Genomic DNA, 20,049 nt, shown 5'->3' on the forward strand with positions numbered 1-20,049 from the left:
CTATAATTTTCGGGACGTCCATTTTAATGCACCTTTCATCTCTACCTGCCAATTTAGTGATCCAGAGCATATGAAACAATGAACCTGTTACAAACTGTGCTTTACTTCATTAAACTCCCATCTGTTATATAATATCACACTTCTAAAAAGCTGTGCTTTATAGGGGCCCATACATTTGGAAAGAGTTTGTTCCTAAACTTAAAACTTTATGTCTGGGGCCAGGCACTTTATCTAAATTCAATACAGTAGGAGAAATTTCTACATATGTGGTAGATGATACTTATATAGTAAGAGGCAAGTAGTTATGTAGTATTGGAAATATTTTTCTAGAACTCAATCACGTAAAATGGGAAACTTCTCTTAATATAATTTATTATTCTGTAGTTAACACAATTAAAAACAAATGATTATGTTAGTGGCCATTATTTTTCATTTCAAAGATTGAAATAGAAATTCATTATATTTAGAGATACCAAGTACTTTTCATATTAAATACTAGAATAGCCTGACATGTTAGATATATCAGGTAATTCCTATAGTTTATGATTTATAATTACAAATTTTCTTTGCTATATTATGCAATAAAAAAACCCTAAACTACAAGGAGTTTTTAAAGTGAATGTGACTAATATATAAGATAATTGAAATAAGCTGAAATAAAACTCAAGACTATCAATTCCCCCTTTAAACATGATGTACTTTGCTCAAAAAATATTGAAATTGCCCCAATATTAGAAGACTACAGAAATAATCAATAATCAATAATATGAAAATTCATATTCTGATAGATATTGGCTATTGAGCTAGTTAAAAACTAAATTGATTTATAATATTTCTAGACTATTTCCATTTCCATATGCTGTTGACTCCCAAATCTGTATCTCCAATCTAGAAATCTCTCTTTTATTTATCAATTAGTGAATATTTATTGTGTGATTACTATGTACCAAATACTGTGCTAAGTGCTGTGTAATACAGTAGTGAACTAAATACACAATACCCATTGCATCTCTTTCACAAAGCTCTCTTACAGTCTAGGAGGTTAGAGGAATCTTAACTAAATTATACCAGGAGTAATACACATTTATAAACCATGATAAGCATAGTTGTCACTAACATGTATAAGTGATTCTGATCTTCTCTAAAGCATCATGAGAGGATTTCCTTGAAGAAAAGAGCTTCAGAACTGTGTTTCCAACTGCCCCCAGGAGTTTCTCCTATGTCTCTTGGAAACCGAGTGAACATATCCACAACAGAACTTGCCATCCCCTCCCTCATCTCAATCCTCCTGTATTTTCTATCTCAATGGCTGGCACCAACGTTGAGCCTACTGCTCAAGCTAGAATGTAATGTTAGGTATCAGTCTTGGCTCTCCTTCCTTCCCTTGCCTACACTCTGCTCACAAAACACTCACATTTTTATCCCAAATATCTCTTGGATCCATTTCTCTCTATCCATACCATCTGAAATGTATTCTGACATTATTTCTCACCTGGATAATTGCAGCACCTCACTAACTGGTTTTCCCCAACCACTCTAACCTTCTCCAATCCATTTTTTACTTTATAACCAGGTGTATCTTTTAATAACAAGTAACTGATTATGCTCCTTTCCCATATAAAACCCTTAAATGTCATCTCCTTGACCTTAGATAAAAGCCAAATGCTTTATCATGGCTCCAGAGTCCTCTATGATCTTGCCCTGCCTTCCTTCCTAATATCTCTTACCACCAGCCATTTGCCCATCTTTCGGTTTTTCAAAGGTGTCATGTTTCTCTCTCTTCTAGGCCACTGCACAAAATGTTTCCCTAACTGTAAGCCTTAGTTCACCATCCTAATCCTTCAACTGGTTAACTCCTACTGTCCTTGCCCTATCTTAGCAATCATCAGACAACTTTGTAATCATTCCTTTCAATAGTCTGTCTTTCCCACTGTACAATAACCCAAAGACAGAAAATTCATTGTCTTATTCATCTTCATTTCCCTAGCACCTACCTAAGATCTTGTGATATTTAAGTTATCAATAATCAGCTGATAAATGGATTCATGCTTAAGAGTACCACTTTGAAACCCATCAGACATACGCTATTATATTTTACAAATTCAGATGTTGGCCATCTCTTGCCTTTCAAAAAAAGGATGGTATTTTTCAACGACTAGTCAAAGGCTTTGTAGTTTTAGAACAGGACTTTGATTATCATCAACTCCATTTAATTAGTGTTTTCAAAAAGAATATTCTTAGATTACCAGTGTCCATGCCAAATCTGAATGAATGCAATCTCCACATGAGAATCCAGACATAAAGAACAATAAAGGGGACAAAAGGAAACTTATTTTAAGGATATGTGTTCAAAGTAAGCATTCCTGAGTTATTCTAAATATAGCTGTGGTTTAATCAAATGGTGTGAACTCTTTAAAGAACAAAACAAAACAAAACAACAGCAACAACAACAACAAAATCCTTTTCCTGAAAAGATATAGTTTAAGACTAGAGTGCTATTTCTGAAAACTACCTAGTGATTTGGAAATAGGAAGATTTGGTGAACTAGCTTTGATTTTCAAACTTCAAGGTATGAAAGTACATCTTTAAATAAGATAGCAATAACATAATTCAAAATAATATGTATTGTAGATAGAAGCACACAGGCCTCCAAACCAACTCAGGAATTTATTTGCTACTTACCTGTAGTATTATGCTCGCAATCATCACAAACTCCTCCTCCCCCTCTGAAGTGCTCAAAAGGAAATGGGTCTACAGAGATGTTGTAATGGCAGCTTTTGGAATGGCTGTTGCACTGACAAGGTTTACAATTGAAAGCGTGAACTTGATCACCTTGGCGGAAAGGCTTGTCATTATAAAGAGGCAAGCAGCGATCACACTAGAACAAAAAATATCAGAACAGTAAAGAAAATAAAGCTGTGATTTTCTTTCATTTTATTGATATGTTAGGCCTTTCACCAGAAGTAAAGCACATATCAGTGAGTTAAAAGTCAGCAATGATTTTATTTGAAAAATATTTCATAAGTCAGAAATAGCATATTTATGGGCATGGTAGGGTGGAATTGTAAAAGTGACCATGCAAGCTTGAACCATGCAAAATGATCTTTTTTTTCTTAATTTTTATTTTTTGTGGGTACGTAGTAGGTGTATGTATTTATAGGCTACATGGGATGTTTTGAAAAAGACATACAACGCGTAATCATCACATCTTGGAAAATGGGGCATCTATCCCCTCAAGTGTTTATCCTTTGTGTTACAAACATGCAAAGTGATCTTAATAATCAACAGGGAAGGTTATGATAGTTCTAAGACTTTGTAAAACTTCAACATGTTAACAACTCCCCACTGCCGGTTATAAATGTAAAAGAAATAAACCAGTAAAAACGACCATTTATTTAGTACTCTGTAATTTAAAACATTAAAAACTTGGAGCAGTTGTTTTACTCCTTTGTCAAATACTCACTAAAAGTACTTTGAACAGTGTTTGCCTTCATCTCACCTATAACTTACCACACTGAACACCAGCATCTTTTTTTTTTTTTTTTTTTTGAGACAGAGTCTCGCTGTCCCCCAGGCTGGAGTGCAGTGGCATGATCTCCGCTCACTGCAAGCTCCGCCTCGTGGATTCAAGCGATTCTCCTGCCTCAGCCTCCCAAGTAGCTGGGACTACAGGCGCCCGCCACCACGCCTGGCTAATTTTTTGTATTTTTAGTAGAGACGGGGTTTCACCATGTTAGCCAGGATGGTCTGGATCTCCTGACCTCGTGATCCACCCGCCTCCGCCGCCCAAAGTGCTGGGATTATAGGCGTGAGCCACCGCACGCAGCCACATCTTTTCTATGCCTTGGTGAATTGTCACGCTCCTTTCTAAGTTTGAATCAGCTTCCAACATTTTAACTTTTATGCTTTTAGTGTTGTGAAGTACCTGTGAGAATTCCGCTAATGTGAAGTGTTTGGGTGTCACTTCCTCCAAGACATCTTCACCCTATTGGTGGCAAGCACTTTCCTCACTTATGTTAAGTTCACCTTCACTAAGTAGCTCTGACTACATATTCAGAATCTCTCAAGCCTCAGTACTAACTATTTCTTCTATGACTCCACTTAGGTTCAATCTGAATTTTACTTCAAGTATTTTCTTTCTTTGCAGTGCTTTCCTCTTTGCTGTCTGATTTCTCTTCTTTTTTGAATATCTGCGTTTGTAAAGTGCTCGGGTTTATCACTCACAAGGAGGCAACACAACCACATGCTTCTCTGTCTATGAATAAACTGAATGATAAATGTGCAGTGCGCAATCACCAAGAGATACTGAAAAAAATAAACGTAATTGGTCACTGACCACAATGTGCATCTGTTATTTTATGTGGTAATTTGTGGACTGCAGAGCCAGCAGCAATGTTTGTTTATGTAATTACTCACAGTAATATTCAATGTTACCCAATACTTGAGCTACATTGTTGGAGGACTGGTAGAGTTTAACTAAACTATGATAACTGATATTCATGCATATCAGAATTGTGTAAGGAGAGAACTGCCTGTATAACCGTAAGACAAAATTTACTCACATTACGTAATAGGTCTGTTATGTACTGGAACAAATAAGAAAACCTGGATATATGTTTTATAATTAATTATTTTAACTTTCTAATATAAATACAATTTATGGACAAAGTAAAATTTTTTCCATAGATTTAAATAACAATTCAGCTGAACTGAGTTTAGTGTAACTACAGACATAATAAAAGTATTCTTTATAAAACAAAGGCAGGAGGTAGAAAATTAAAAGCACTGATAATTTGACTAGCAAATGATAAGTCAAAATGTCAACATGAGACAATTTCTTTCAAATTTCTATATGCATATATTTTTTCTTTTCAAAATCATGAATATATGTGGGTATTGTGTTATTAACATCATGTATTTTGTATTACTAGTTTTGTATTATTAAACATCATGTATTTTGCTGCATTATTTCTTATATTTCTCATAAAATAACATTCAACCCTTCTGCAATCATTACACATTTAGTATTTTTTTTCCATTTTATTTTGGGGATGGAGAGTGGATATATATCTAAGTATTACCTTAAGAAAATTATGAGATGAAATTACATTATCAAAGAGTCTAGACATTTTAAAGATTTTGTTAAATATGGTCAAATTCCTTCTAGAAAAATTAAACTCATACACCAGCAATATCTGAGAATGTCCATTTTCTTGTGTTCTGCCCATAATTGTTACATCTTCAATATTTTGATTTTAGATAATATGTCAATTACTGTTTTAGTATTTATGTCTTTGGATACTAGTAATGCCAAACAATCTTCACCTAGTTCTTGGTTAGATATAGTCCTTTTTGAGAAAATTATTCATTTTTCTTTAGTATTTTCTTTTTTAACTGACTTCAAAGATTTTATCAGATATTAGAATTTTCCTTTGCCTGTAAAACAGTGAAGATTTAGTTCATAATTTTAAATACACATTTATATTTATTTCCTTCCCCTACTTTATTGGACAGAATTTTCAGCATAATAGTTAATTTATGTGGTATAGTAGTGTGATAGGCATAATTATCTTTTTACTCATTTTAATGAAAATGTCTATAATGTTACAGCTTTTATAGTATTGACTACTGATTTTACATAGACAATTTTTTTCATTTTAAAGAAGAAATTGTTACTTCAAAACAACCAATATGGATTTATGTAAAAAAAATAAAAAAAATTGTCAATTTTATTAAATGTTCTGATTTAATTGTTTGACCTATTGAACTGATAAATTATACAATAGGTTAGTAGGCTAATTGGAGTCTGTGCTTGCATTTTTTAATAAACCCAACATCATTAATAGTAAATAATGCCAAGTAAAAAAAATTCAGGAGTTTTACATTTATAATCATAAATGAGATTTATCTAGGTTTTATAAAGACTTTTATTAAAATAAATACACCTTAGAATCTTAATAGGTAATAAATGTACTTGTATTTATAAAGTTAATTTTAATATCTGAATGATCATAAAATTCTCATTTTGCACACACACTAAAACCAATTACATTTTATCAAATTATATTTCATGTCAAGTACAATAAATTCAAGATAAGATTTATAATAAGCAAATACCAAGATTTCTGAAATCATTTTTCTCACTCTCTATTTGCTGTGAAATACTTAATGTGACTTCCCTAAGTGCCCAGCATATGCCAAAGTTACATGTTAAATTATGAATCAGGAGAGTCAAACCATGTAAAGTAATGTCTCTCTGTTTATCCATGATAATGGTCCTTTGCTGTTTGTTTTATATTAACATTGTTAAAAACTATTTTCACATTGGGACAACAAAGGTTATTCTATTGTTCTATTTTAATATAGAATAAATAGCAACAAATATTTAGTATTTTAGAACAGTTTGACATATTTCATAATCATTATTGGAACATACACTAGTCAAAAGCATTTTTTTTTGGCCAGTATTTAATTTTCCCCACTAGTTCAATTTCTTCCTTTAACAATCTTAAAGGCAGAAGACAAAATATAAGAATTTAAGTTGTCCAGTGTGTTGCTGTTTAATGGTTTTCCAAAATTTTAGCATGAAAACAAAGTGAGTTTTTTCTACTTAGCTGGGGAGAGAGAAAAAGACAAAAAGGAGAAAAAATAATAAGAATGTAAACATTAGGTCACAATGTTCATATCAGGTAGTGCTACATTTTAATAATTGGTAAAAAATAATTCACCCTTTTGGTCATTTTACAATGGTCAAGTTAAACTCTATGGTCAATTAAAATACCACTGTAATATTCTTTTTGGAGTGATAAAGACTATTTTTCCCCACAGCCATTTGCAAAACTTTAGGCTAAGGTAGTTGTCCCTCTTCTCATCTCTGAGAGTACTCTATTAATACCTCAATCTTGCTCCTGTCACTCTACTGGAATGATTGGCTTATGTATATGTATCTTTCAGGAAATACAAGTTATTGACTTTATATTCTCTGTGTCATCCATGCATTAGGAGCATGATAGACAATTGCTAAGCTGTTAACTGACAATTCACAATTAATAATGATATTAATGTCCAAAGAAAGTTGTTCTTGAGGGAATTTAGAGAGGAAACAGAATGAGAACAATTCACAAAGTGACATTTATGGAGAGTCTTCAGAATTGACTGTTATGTGATGATTTGCAATAAAAACCACTTACAAATATAAAATGAAACTCACTTCATAAAAGAAGAATATGTAGCAAACATTAAAATATTTTCAGCTATGGGTCTTTAGCCAAAAAAATTTAAAGGGGGGAAATTGACCTCTTTACATTTCCCTCACCAGCAATGCCCATATGCAAATCAAATTTATTTCATAAAATCAAAAGTTAGAGATTTAGGTACGGGCTGGGAGTCAGACAGCTTAGTTCTATTATTGGTGCTGCTGTTTACTAACCGCAAAAAGGCCATTGTGAAAAGTAACATCAAATGCGTACTCTCATTTGATGAGTATACTCTCATTTGATGAGAGTATACTCTGGTTACTATATTGAACATTTAAAATGGGTTGTTTCATTGAATCTTTTAGGCCTGGGTGATACAATATCTCACATCTAATTTCTGTTTCTTGATTTGCTAGCCCTGTGTTCTTGAGTAATTGCCTGTACCTCTTTAATCCTTATTTTTCTCACTTGTAACATGAGAGTAATAATACTTCTCTCATAAGGTTGCTGTAAAGACCAATCAGTTATCAAAGTGCTTGTCACACAGTTGGCCCTCAGCAAACTTGCCTACTACTTTGATCATTATTGGATTCACAACAGAGGATTAAAGAGGTTAAGTAACATGAACAATGACAATGGACAGTTAGTTAGTCCTAGAGTCCTCTTTACTTCTGTGAATCTCAGTTTCTTCATCTTCAAAATGAAAATAACTTAATGAAATGTCTTACTTTTATCTGACTCAAAATAATCTTAGGATAAGTGGTAATATATAAATAATGCCCAAAACAAAGCCTGGAAGTTATTACGTGCTCAAACCTGAAAGTCAGAAGATGGAAGAGGAGGAAAAAGAAGGAAGAGAGGGGTAAAAACCCAACAGAATTGTCGATCTCAAGTTTGACTAGCACCAGCAGTATATGACTATCACTATGCTATATATAGTCTATAACCATTAAAAGGTGATTCTGTGATTCATAAATGCGCTGGTCTATGATCTGCTTTGGAGGAGCTAGCCTACAGAGTGGAGCAAGAAGAAATTTATGACCAAAATTTATTTCTGGTTAATTTGGTCATCTGTAGCTGTAACTACAGAGGAGGTCCTATCTATCGACAATACTTCCTAAGAGCCATCAGACATAACTATTACTTCTTCTAGTAGCCCTATGTGTGGGGAAGATACGTTCTAATTGGATAAACGAAAGAATAGATGAAAACTTGCCTTCTGACTTCTTGGATTTGAAGGAGAGAAATGAGCTCATTAAGCTGTCTTCCCCAGTTCAATTAGCCATGCAATTAACCTGATTCCCAATATTTTAAAAACCCTATTCCATTGTAAAACTTTTGCCAAAGGCAAAATTTTGCTGTAACACAATGCCCTGAGCCTATTTTTCTCTTGACTTCAAAGCATTCTCACTGAAGAATTTTTTACTCTATGGTGGTGGTTTTTATTATTCAAGTTGTGCTTTCTTAAATATAAGTTGGTGGAAGTGATGAGATGGAAACTGTGGTCCTGTCATACTGATTTCAGATGCAGTTTGTCTTTTACAAAGCAACTGCTGGCTGTTTGAGTTTGGGATATTGCCTACATGAGTTAGTGGAGCAAATCCAGCAAAAGCATTCCTTTGCTATTTCTAGGAAGACATTTTTGCTTTTTGATTATAATCTTTAAAAAAATCTAATTTCAGATTTTATACTTAATGTCAGCCCAAAGCTATTATCAAAAAGCCTAATAGTAAATAAGACTGGACTAAATGCTGTATCAATGTTCCAAAGACACAATCCTGGCTGCCTTAATGTTTAAAGCCAAAGACAAATTTTACCACTGACCCAATGGAATGGCTCTGGTCCTGCCAAACTACTTGTTATTGAAAATGGCTGGCCTTTCTTCTGTGGAGAAAAAAACCCTGCAGATATATGGATAACCTGTTCTGTTTTCCTGAAGAAAACAAGCATAGCTGTTATTTTTTGATTCTCAAATTAGTATTTTTTAGATTATGATAATACCAGGGTGAAAGGAATTTGTAGAAAGGGCCAGTGCAGAACACTGCTTACAGGAGACGAGTTTATCCATTCCTTTTAGGAGGAGCAACATATGTATACATTCCACAGGACCCAGAAATTCCACTGAGAATTTAGGAGAATAGTTTTTTTTTGAGACAGAGTCTCACTCTGTCGCCCAGGCTGGAGTGCAGTGGCGCAATCTTGGCTCACTGCAAGCTCCGCCTCCCAGGTTCACACCATTCTCCTGCCTCAGCCTCCCGAGTAGCTGGTACTACAGGCACCCGCCACCACGTCCGGCTAATTTGCTTTGTATTTTGAGTAGAGATGGGGTTTCACCGTGTTAGCCAGGATGGTCTCCATCTCCTGACCTCGTGATCCACCCGCCTCAGCCTCCCAAAGTGCTAGGTTTACAGGCGTGAGCCACTGCGCCCAGCCAAGAATATGTTTTTAAAGCTGCTTGATAAAGATTTTCTGTTTTAATAATGGGGCGTTGATAATACTGAAGAGAAGGAAACAAATTAAATGCCCAAAAGCAAGAGAGTGGTTTTAGATGTCCCAATTCCTAAAAAAAAAAAAAAATAAGGCTAGCATTTATAAATATAAATAGAGAAATATATTCATAATACAGTTTGAATTGAAAATCAAGTTAAAAATAATATATGGAGTATAATCCTCTATTCTAGATAAAGGTGGACTTATCTATAGATATAAATATGCAATTTTAAGAAGATAGAGACAGATGAGACAGGTTTACTACTAATAAAAATAATATAATGCCTGAAAGTATATAAACTAAGAGTATTGGCTGGGGTTACCAATGGGTGGTAGGTTTACAGATAAAGTTTATAACTTTATTTTTTCCACAGTGTGCATTTATTACTAATGTATTGAAAATTGAGGGCAAATAAAATGTAACTGCATTGATGGTTACGAGATAATTATACAGCATTTGCATGTAACATTTCACTAAGAAAACCTAAGAAAATTAATATGTTTCAGTTTTAAATTACACAGATGAGCAAAAAACTGCAGAAAAAATGATTCTCTTTTCAAGTACTATGTAAGCTAAAAAGTTCTTGAGCCACCAGTAAACACAGTATGATCTGTAAAAAATATACATTTTTTTCAAAACAATGGGATTAACATACAGAAGCAAATATGTTGAGAGATGATGCCTAAATTTGTTTTAAAATTTGATTGAAGACATACACAACTAAATGACACACCAATGCCTATTTGGGTCTTTGATCCTAAAGATGATACTGTTCTATTATCATTTTGTTGGTTTGCAAAGACAGACAGAAGGAATACTTTGTAGCCTATTCTTTGATTATAAAGTTTCATGAAGTATTAAATTCTTCGTCCCATAATTGGTTCTTAACAACTCCTTTCAGATAATACAATAATAACCATGAAAATATGGAAGAAATAATAATTGGTAAGTGCATTATGAGTAAATTTTTGAATTCTCATAATTTTCATCTACCTTTTCTACCAGTGATTTTAAAGTTTGATTTAAAATCAAGAACTCTGTGTGTATCTTATATTTTATGCAGCTCCTGAAGCAAATGGTTTTCTATTTCATGTTTTCCCAATCTCCAGTTGATCATTTGTCACTTTCAATTATGTTTCGGTTTCTTCTGTAACAACTGGATTCCCCTGATATGTCCCTGAATGCTCAAATTATGAGATTAGACAATGGCTATATCAGGGTCAAGGACCTTTATCACTGATTCATTTAACTGCTTTCATTTTGATAGCTTCTTAAAGGCTACTAATCAACTCCGCTAAGTTGCAGCCAAATACTTTGACATGTTCAGGTATGAAAATCATTGAATAATCATTGAATCTAGAAGACACTGATGAAATTTATTTTATTACATTATATTCTAATAATACACAATGACAGTTCTTTCTTGTGGATCATTAAACTGAAGTATAGTGTTCCTTCGTTACTATTACAGAGCAGCAAAGACAATCTTTGAAAGATAACCCATAGTCTTCAAAGCATTTTTATCAACTCCACTCCTAATAGACTCAATTTTTTTTTTTTTTTTTTGGAGACAAAGGACAGAGTCTTGCTCTGTTGCCCAGGTTGGAGCCCAGGCACTATCTGGGCTCACTGAAACCTCCACCACCCACGTTCAAGAGATTCTCATGCCCCAGCCTCCCGAGTATCTCGGACTACAGGCACACACCACCATGCCCAGCTAATTTTTGTATTTTTTGGTAGAGACAGGGTTTCACCTTGTTGCCCAGGCTCGTCTCAAACTCCTGACTTCAAGAGATCCGCCCACCTCGGCCTACCAAAGTTCTGGGATTACAGGTGGGAGCCACCGTGACAAGCCACACACTGAATTTTATTTATTTCTTAACACCTTCAAATTTACAGAGAAAGTAGAAACTTGTGTAAAATACAAGTTTAAGTAGTTTAACTGCAAGAGCAATTTATTTATTCAGTCACTTATCCAACAATCTTAAATGCCTACTATGTATCTTTGAAAAAAGAAGGAAGAAAAATATCCTCTTAGACAAAGATACATAAAGTCCTTGCAAAAGGTTGGGGGCTAGGGAGAAAATTTCCCTTCAAAGTCCTGAGAGCTCCCAGTGTCAATGACCTTTGGAAGCTTAAGTTCATAACGATCACAACGAGTCATCGAAAACAACTTGTCTTCAATATGTTGAAGAAGTGCCTAGAAAGAGCCCTACAACATAGTAGGTACTCAATTTATATATCTGGATGCTTTCCTTCAAAGACCTCACTTCTAATCTCCATGTTTATATTGGCTTCCGGGACAGAAAATAGTATTTGAGGGAGAGAGGGGTTGACTGGAGTCACTCTGGCTCAGTCCATCTTTACTTTCTGCTGAATCTAAACTGGACAGCAAAGCCCTAGAAACCAAGAGATGTAGTTATTCCACTCCTAGCTATAAAATCTAGAGATATGGATGCAGCACTGCCTATGTGAGAAGGAGAGAAAGACAATCTGCTTCAAAGTGAGAGATTATAAAATGATCACTTTTTAATACTGTTATAGTACTGCTCACTGAATAAAAGAAGTAATTTTTTAAACTATTCCAGGATTGTCCTGAATGAATTGCAGACCCTCTGAAAATCTGTAAATTTTCCCTCTCCCATCAGTATAAACCAGCCCCCTATGTTGGAAATGTTAAGAGCCTAAATCTCTAATAATAGTAATTGTCCTCCAGCTCTATTCAAGGCTTCCCCTTTCCTCTGGCTGGAGCAATTCAATTGTAATTCAAAGGATCCAGTTTCACTGTGATTTGTCTACTAGGTAGAGAAATCATCTTTATAAACATAAAAACTTTAGTGTACTCGGGTATCTTTTTTCCAATAGAAGTGTCCCTAGTTAGCTCTAATGTCACCATGGCAAAGGTAATGTTAGACAAACTTGTTAATTTATTATCAGTGATAGATTTCAGAGGGCGACACAGATAAAGTGCCAAACTACACAGAGAATCTAGATAGAAAATGGCTCAGTGCTTTGCACATGGGAGGTGATCATATATATTTGGTGAATGTGTGAGTGAATGTCCTAACAGACTCTGCATTTATGACACATTACAGGACTGTACTTTAATGTGACTAGCATTTAATTGAATAGTAACATTAAAGGTGTAAAGGCAAATGCAATAATACTTCACCTGTGAATTTCTACCTACAGATTATGTAATTTCAATTGGAAAAGCCAAAATAAATACTATCCTTTACCACTGAGAAGACAGAAATGCCATGTGTTTATCCTTCAATGACATATTCCTTTCTCAGTAATTATCTTTCCCTTGGCTAGAAATTCTTACATAATTAAAGTGTTCACAGATAACAATGTACTTACTCACTCTCTAGATACTGAAATTAATAGCATAAAATAAATAACTACTAATACAGTTGGACAATACTGATCGAATATAGGTGACAATACAATGATCACAAACACATCATACGTAGTTACTTCAATATTTCAACTATTAACATAAGTGGCTGTTTTTAGAAACATTCTAATTCAAGTAACGCCTAGTCTAATTCTATGGGCAAAGTGAAATGGAAGATTGGAAAATTATCCAATAAAACAAATTGTAATAATGTGACCTAAAACCTATATTTGGAAAAACAGAAACTGGAGGCAGGATTGTTCGGATAATCCTTCAGTCTACATGTTGTCTATATAAAAATATAACTGATAGCCTATTTATTTTTAAGCAGAATTTCCTTACTACAGGCCTTGTGAATACAGACCTAATTATGTCTAGTGGTTGAATGAGATGCAACCATTTGCATGAGAGGCCTTGGATTCTTATTTGTAAATTTTCAATACTGTATATTGTTAGGTATTTGATTTCTCCTTTGAAATCCCTGTCCTTCTTTATTCCTTCTTCCTCTTATTTATGGATTGTTCAGGGCACTAAATAAAAAAGACACATGTGGACACACCACGTTCCCTTAAGAGAACAGAAGGAGGAGTTTAAAGTTTGTTTAAGATTGTAGATAGTGGATGAGATAAAGCAATTCTATTTTACTACAACCATAATAATTTAACTCTATTGATATTCCAGGAAATATGGCCTGGAATAGAGACCGTATTTATTCAGGATAACCTGCATTATTTTACAAAGGACTTCAGTGAAGAAAACCTTGATTCATTATATTAATATGTTGTTTACAGGCAACTCTCCAAAATAATATACATCATACAAATACGAATTCACATACTAAGAAGCATAAGGCGTTATTGATGTTTTTTAACATTTAAGATTCCTCTAAACTTAGTCAACTGATATAAAAGGTATTTGATTATTGAAATATAAAGGGTATTTCATATTAGAATTTTTTTGTAGTATTAGGCTTGATTACTACATTAGTAAATTAAAAAAAACCCTTAAGTATTGCTGCATTTAAATTTCTCTTTAAGATTTAAAATGTCTATGCTATTTATATTATTTGTTAATTACTAATTGTTAGCCTGAATCATTTGTTTGCACTGAAGTCATCTCTATTTATTATAGTAATTAGTGTCTGTCAGGGAATCTTTTTTGAATTGCACAAATGAAGGTCCTTCAATATTTTCAAATACTTGCATCTGTAATCAAGACATAATGGCTGTACTTTAGCATAATGTTCTACACATAGAAGGCATTTATAAATATTTGTTGAGTGCTAAAGCTAGCAAATGATCAATCTTCACAGTAAAACTATAAATGTACACAGTAATCATGAATTTAGTAATGGTTGTTCCATTGTGAATAGAGTCACCTCCACTCTATCTTTAGTAGTAGCATGAGTATTTACATAGATAATCTATTCCTGATAGATTAATCAATCATATTATTGTATTTAAGGGAAATTATACTGAAATATTAAAAATAAATTTATGAATAATTAAAAAAAGAATTGTACCATTTTATGTACCACTCAACTTAGAAACAAGACACTGTCATATATATTCCACTCCACTAATAATATCTGAATTTAGTAATACAGTAAGTAGTCCTGTTTTCCACAAGGAATACATTTTAAGACCTCCAGTAGATGCCAGATCTCTATGTTCCAAGTACATATTTTGGTTCCATATAGTACATATTTTCTGTTCATGTCTTCCAGTCACAAATTTAATGCTTTTTCAATCTGAACTAGGCACTTATCTAGCACTGTGGCCGTAACTTTTGCAATTTGTGGTGTGACAGCAAATCTAGCACTAATTTCTTTTTTTCTTCACTATTTCACAGATAGAAGATTCATTATTATAATAGATCTTAGCAATCTCAGCATACTTTTTTTTAATTTCCTTATTAAGTCAATAAGAGTGGGTTTGGTTTGTTTTTGTTTCTCTAGTTCCTTGAGGTGTGACCTTAGATTGTCTATTTGTGCTCTTTCAGACTTTTTGATGTAGGCATTTAATGCTATGAACTTTCCTCTTAGCACCACCTTTGCTGTATCGTGGAGGTTTTGACAGGTTGTGTCACTGTATCAAACAATTCAGTTAAAGGACTTTTTAAATGTCCATCTTGATTTCATTGTTGACCCAAGAATCACTGAGAAGCAGGTTATTTAATTTCTATGTATTTGCATGGTTTTGAGGGTTCCTTTTTGAGTCGATTTCCAATTTTATTTCACGGTGGTCTGAGAGAGTACTTGATATAATTTCAGTTTTCTTAAATGTATTGAAACGTGTTTTGTGGCCTATCACATGGTGTATCTTGGAGGATGTTTCACCTGCTGATGAATAATGTATATTCTGCAGTTGTTGGGTAGAATGTTCTGTAAATATCTGTTAAGTTCATTTGTTCTAAGGTATAGTTTAAGTCCACTGTTTCTTTGTTGACTTTCTGTCTTGATGATCTGTATAGTGCTGTCAGTGGAGGACTGAAGTCCCCCACCATTATTGTATTGCTGTTTATCTCATTTCTTACGTCTAGAAGTAATTGTTTTCTAAATCTGGGAGCTCCAGAGTTAGGCGCATATATATTTAGAATTGTGATGTTTCCCTGTTGGACTAGTCCTTTTATTATTATATAAGGTCCCTCTTTGTTAACTGCTGTTGCTTTGAAGTTTGTTTTGTCTGATATAAGAATAGCTACTGCTGTTTGCTTTTGGTGTTCATTTTCGTGGAATATCTTTTTCCACCTCTTTACCTTAAGTTTATGTGAGTCCTTATGTGTTAGGTGAGTCTCTTGAGGACAGCAGATACTTGGTTGGTGAGTTCTTATCCTTTCTGCCATTCTGTATCTTTTAAGTGGTGCATTTAGGCCATTTACATTCAATGTTAGTGTTAGGATGTGAGATACCATGCTATTCATCATGCTATTTGTTGCCTGAATGCTTTTTTTAAATTGTGTTATTTTTTTATAGGTCCTGTGAGATTTACGCTTTAAGGAGGTTGTATTCTGGTGTATTTCAAGGATTTGTTTCAAAATTTAGAGCTGCTTTTAGCAGTTCTTGCAGTGCTAGCTTGGTGGTGGTAAGCTCTCTAAGCATTTGTTTGTCTGAAAAAGACTGTATTTTTCCTTCATTTAGGAAGCTTAATTCCACTGGATAGAAAATTCTTGGCCGATAACTGCTTTGTTTAAGGAGGATAAGGATAGGACACCAATCCCTTCTAGCTTGCAGGGTTTCTGCTGAAAAATCTGCTGTTAATCTGACAGGTTCTCCTTCATAGGTTACCTGATGCTTTTGCCTGACAGCTCTTAAGATTCCTTCCTTCATCTTGACTTTAGGTAACCTGATGACTATGTGCCTCGGCAATGACATTTATGTGATGAATTTCCCAGGTGTTCTTTCAGCTTCTTGAATTTGGATGTCTAGATCTCTAGCAAGGTTGGGGACGTTTTCCTTGATTATTCCCTCAAATAGATTTTCCAAACATTTAGATTTCTCTTCTTCCTTGGGAACACCAATTATTCTTAGATTTGATCATTTAACATAATCTCAAACTTCTTGGAGGCCTTGTTCATTTAAAAAAAATTTTTTTCTTTGTCTTTGTTTGATTGGGTTAATGCAAAAGCCTTGTCTTCAAGCTCTGGTATTCTTTCTTCTACTTGTTGGATTCTATTGCTAAGACTTTCCAGTGTATTTTGCATTTTTCTGTGTCCTTAATTTCCAGAAATTATGATTGCTTCTTATTTATGCTATTTATTTATCCGGAGATTTTTCTGTTCATATCCTGTAACATTTTTGAAATTCCTTTGAGTTCATATTCACCTTCGGTGCCTCCTTCAGTCACTTAATAATCAACCTTCTGAGTTCTTTTTCTGGGAATTCAGAGTTTTCTTCTTGGTTTAGATCCATTGCTAGTAAGCTATTGTGATCTTTTAGGGATAATAAAGAACTTGTTTTGTCATATTACTAGAACTGTTTTTCTGGTTGCTTTTCATTTGGTTAGACTATGTCAGAGGGAAGATCTGGGGCTCAAGTGCTGTTGTTCAGATTCTTTCTTCCCACAGGGTGCTCCCTGGATATGGGTGCTCCCTGGATGTGGTGCTCCAGGATATGCCTTCCTGAGAGCTGAACTGCAGTGATTGTTGTTTCTCTTCTGGATCTAGCCACTCAGTGGAGCTACCAGGCTCCAGACTAGTAGTGGGGAGTGTCTGCAAAGAACCCTGTGATGTGATCAGTCTTCAGGTCTCTCAGCCCTGGAAACCAGCACCTGCTCTGGTGGAGATAGCAGGGGAGTGAAGTAGACTCTGTGAAGATCTTTGTTGTATTTTTGTTCATTGCACTAGTTTTGTGTTGGTTGGCCTCCAGACAGGAGGTGGCGCTTTCAAGAGAACATCAACAGCAGTAGTATAGGGAGGATACAAGCTTGCTCTAGAGTCTCCTGGATAAGTTTCTCAGGCAGTGGTCAGGGCCATAGAGCTCTCAAGAGATTTTGTCCTTTGTCTTTGGCTACCAGAGCAGGTAGAGAAAGGCCATCAGGTAGGGGCAGGGTTAGGTGTGTCTGAGCTCAGACTCTCCTTGGGCAGGGCTTGCTGAAGCTGTTCTTGGTGTTGGGGGTGTGGTTCTCAGGGCAATGGAGTTATGTTTCTAGGGGTATTATGGCTGCTTCTGTTACATCATACAGGTCACCAGGAAAGTAGGGGAAAGCTGGCAGTGAAAGGCCTCACCCAGCTCCCACGCAACCCAAAAGGCCAGTCTCACTCCCAAAATACCCTCCGCAACAGCACAGAGTTTATTTCCAGGCAATGGGTGAACAGGGCTGAGGACTTGCCCCTGCTCCAGGTCTCCCCACTGGGAAAGCAAGCAAGGCTTTCAGGTTTCACACCTCCCTGCCCGATGCAACTTCTGTGCTGTGTCTGCACTCCCAGTTCACTCTCTCTCCCAGATTCTGCTAGGAAAGTTCGCATTCAGTCAAAATTGTTACAGAGTTCATCTGGAAGTTTCCTTCTCCATGTGGTCTTTCCCCACTTCCACTGGCAGTCCTACCCAAGGACCCTAAGAGACAAAGTCAGAAATGGTTTTCCTGGGGACTGAGAGAGTCCACAGGGCTCTTCCCCCTGCTTCCTTTACCCCTATATTTTGTCCAGCTCTCTAAGTTTGTCTCAGCTCCATGTAAGGCCAAATCCATCACCTGTGATCTGGACCTTCAGGTTCCCCAGGAAGGGTATGTGTTCAGGGGTGGAAGATCCCTCTTTCACACTTTGGGCACTTATAGTTTTTCGGCTGTTTCCTGGAGCCTGCAGCAGCAATCTATTTCCTTCAAAGGATCTGTGGATTCTCGTGGCTTTCCTGGTATGTTGCTGCAGTAGTTCTTGGAGCAAAAGGTCATGATGTGTGTCTCCACATGCTGCTCTGTCTGTCCGAGGGGGTGCTGCAAGTTAATCCTGCCTCCTATCCTTTTATCAGTTTCTTCTATTTGTATGATTTTGAAATTTATATAAGTGTATACAGTGTATGTATTATTCTAAAACAAGCTTTCTGTAGTATGATTGTTTGAGAAGTCTGGTCATGTTGATGTGATAGCTATATTCCTTCATATCCACTACTGTAAAGTGTTCCACGTAGACATTTGCAAATTGTTTTCCATAGTGCAGCAGCACCTTCCCATAAGTGGTGTATGAGTCCCCACTTATCAGTTCCTGAAATTTCCAGATTTTGCAATCTTTGCCAACTTGATGGGTATAAAATATTATCACATTTTTTTTTTTTTTTTTTTTTAGTTTACTGATAACCAGTAAAGTCGCACATGTCTTTACATGTATATTGACCATTTCAGTTGCCACTTCTGGCTTCTTCTGTGAATTACTTGTTCACCTCTTTTGTCTGTTTTTCAAATAGTTTGCTTAATTTAAATGTTACCTTTGTCAGTTACATATGTGTTGTCTTGCTAATGACAACTGCTAGTATGTAGCTTTTCTTTCTTTTTATAAAAAGACATTTTTAATAAGAGATGTATTAAATTCTTCTATGCTGATGGTAGAACTTGCCAATTTCTTTTTCTGGTTCTATAAAATTTTGCTTTATACTTTTGAAACTATATTATGAGATGCATGTAAGCTTAGAATTTTACATTTTATAATTATATAATAAGCCTCTTTTTCCTTAATGAAACAGTAATGTCTATTCTGCCTAATATTTATGTAGCTCATGACAGCTTTCTTAAATTTTCAAACTTGAAGTGTGCTTGTTTTTTAAGTACGTCTCTCACACCCTCAGCACAAGTACCATGCTGAGCTGCATTGCGGCATGAGGCCAAAGGAAAAATATGAACCTCTGTATACAACTAGAAAATATTTACCAATATTTGGAACCAAATGGAAAAAGTTAATAAACACTCTACAGTTTTTTAAAAAATAGCTATGTATAATGTCCCATCATGCCTAGTCTGTTTCTAGACCATTGTAAAACCTTATATGAGACAGGGACATGCCAACCTTATAAAACTGGTAGGTAGGAATTATGGACTGATTAGAAACAACAGTTTCCATTACAAAATAACACAGAATCATAAAACAAGCAACACTAACATGTCTTTACTTAAAATTTTGATTTTTAATTATATGTTTTTAAATCATTTGACTTTTTGAAATATAACATAAAAATATTATAAATCTTGCTTAATAGGTTTTTTTTTTTTTGGTGATTTTGTAAAGTTTGTGACTAAGACATTCTCTTGCCCTAATTCAGTCTCTGCTCAGTCAATAGGTAGACGTTGTTTTCTCTTTCAGCCAGACAGTCTCATAATTCTAATACATTCAGCACATTTAGATTTGTTATGATTATTTATTTGGAATTTCTGTCTTCTATATATCCTTTTTCTTTCCCTCTCCTTTATTGCCTTATTTTGAAATGAGGTTGTTGTTTTTATTCCTTCCTAATACATTACTGAAAAGGAGTGGGGAGA

General features: G+C 34.8%; 1 protein-coding gene across 1 annotated transcript in view; it reads right to left on the bottom strand.

Moving 5' to 3' along the window:
• The window catches only part of USH2A (usherin), a 798,563-nt gene that overhangs the window by 664,159 nt on the left and 114,355 nt on the right, over nucleotides 1–20,049 (bottom strand). The window contains exon 10 of the mRNA XM_032136481.2: nucleotides 2,683–2,878. Within this exon, the coding sequence (XP_031992372.1) occupies nucleotides 2,683–2,878 (196 nt within the window). The remainder of the gene's footprint in view (nucleotides 1–2,682; nucleotides 2,879–20,049) is intronic.

The sequence above is a fragment of the Hylobates moloch genome, unplaced genomic scaffold (assembly GCF_009828535.3).
Source record: "Hylobates moloch isolate HMO894 unplaced genomic scaffold, HMol_V3 SCAFFOLD_18, whole genome shotgun sequence".
NCBI lineage: Eukaryota > Metazoa > Chordata > Mammalia > Primates > Hylobatidae > Hylobates > Hylobates moloch.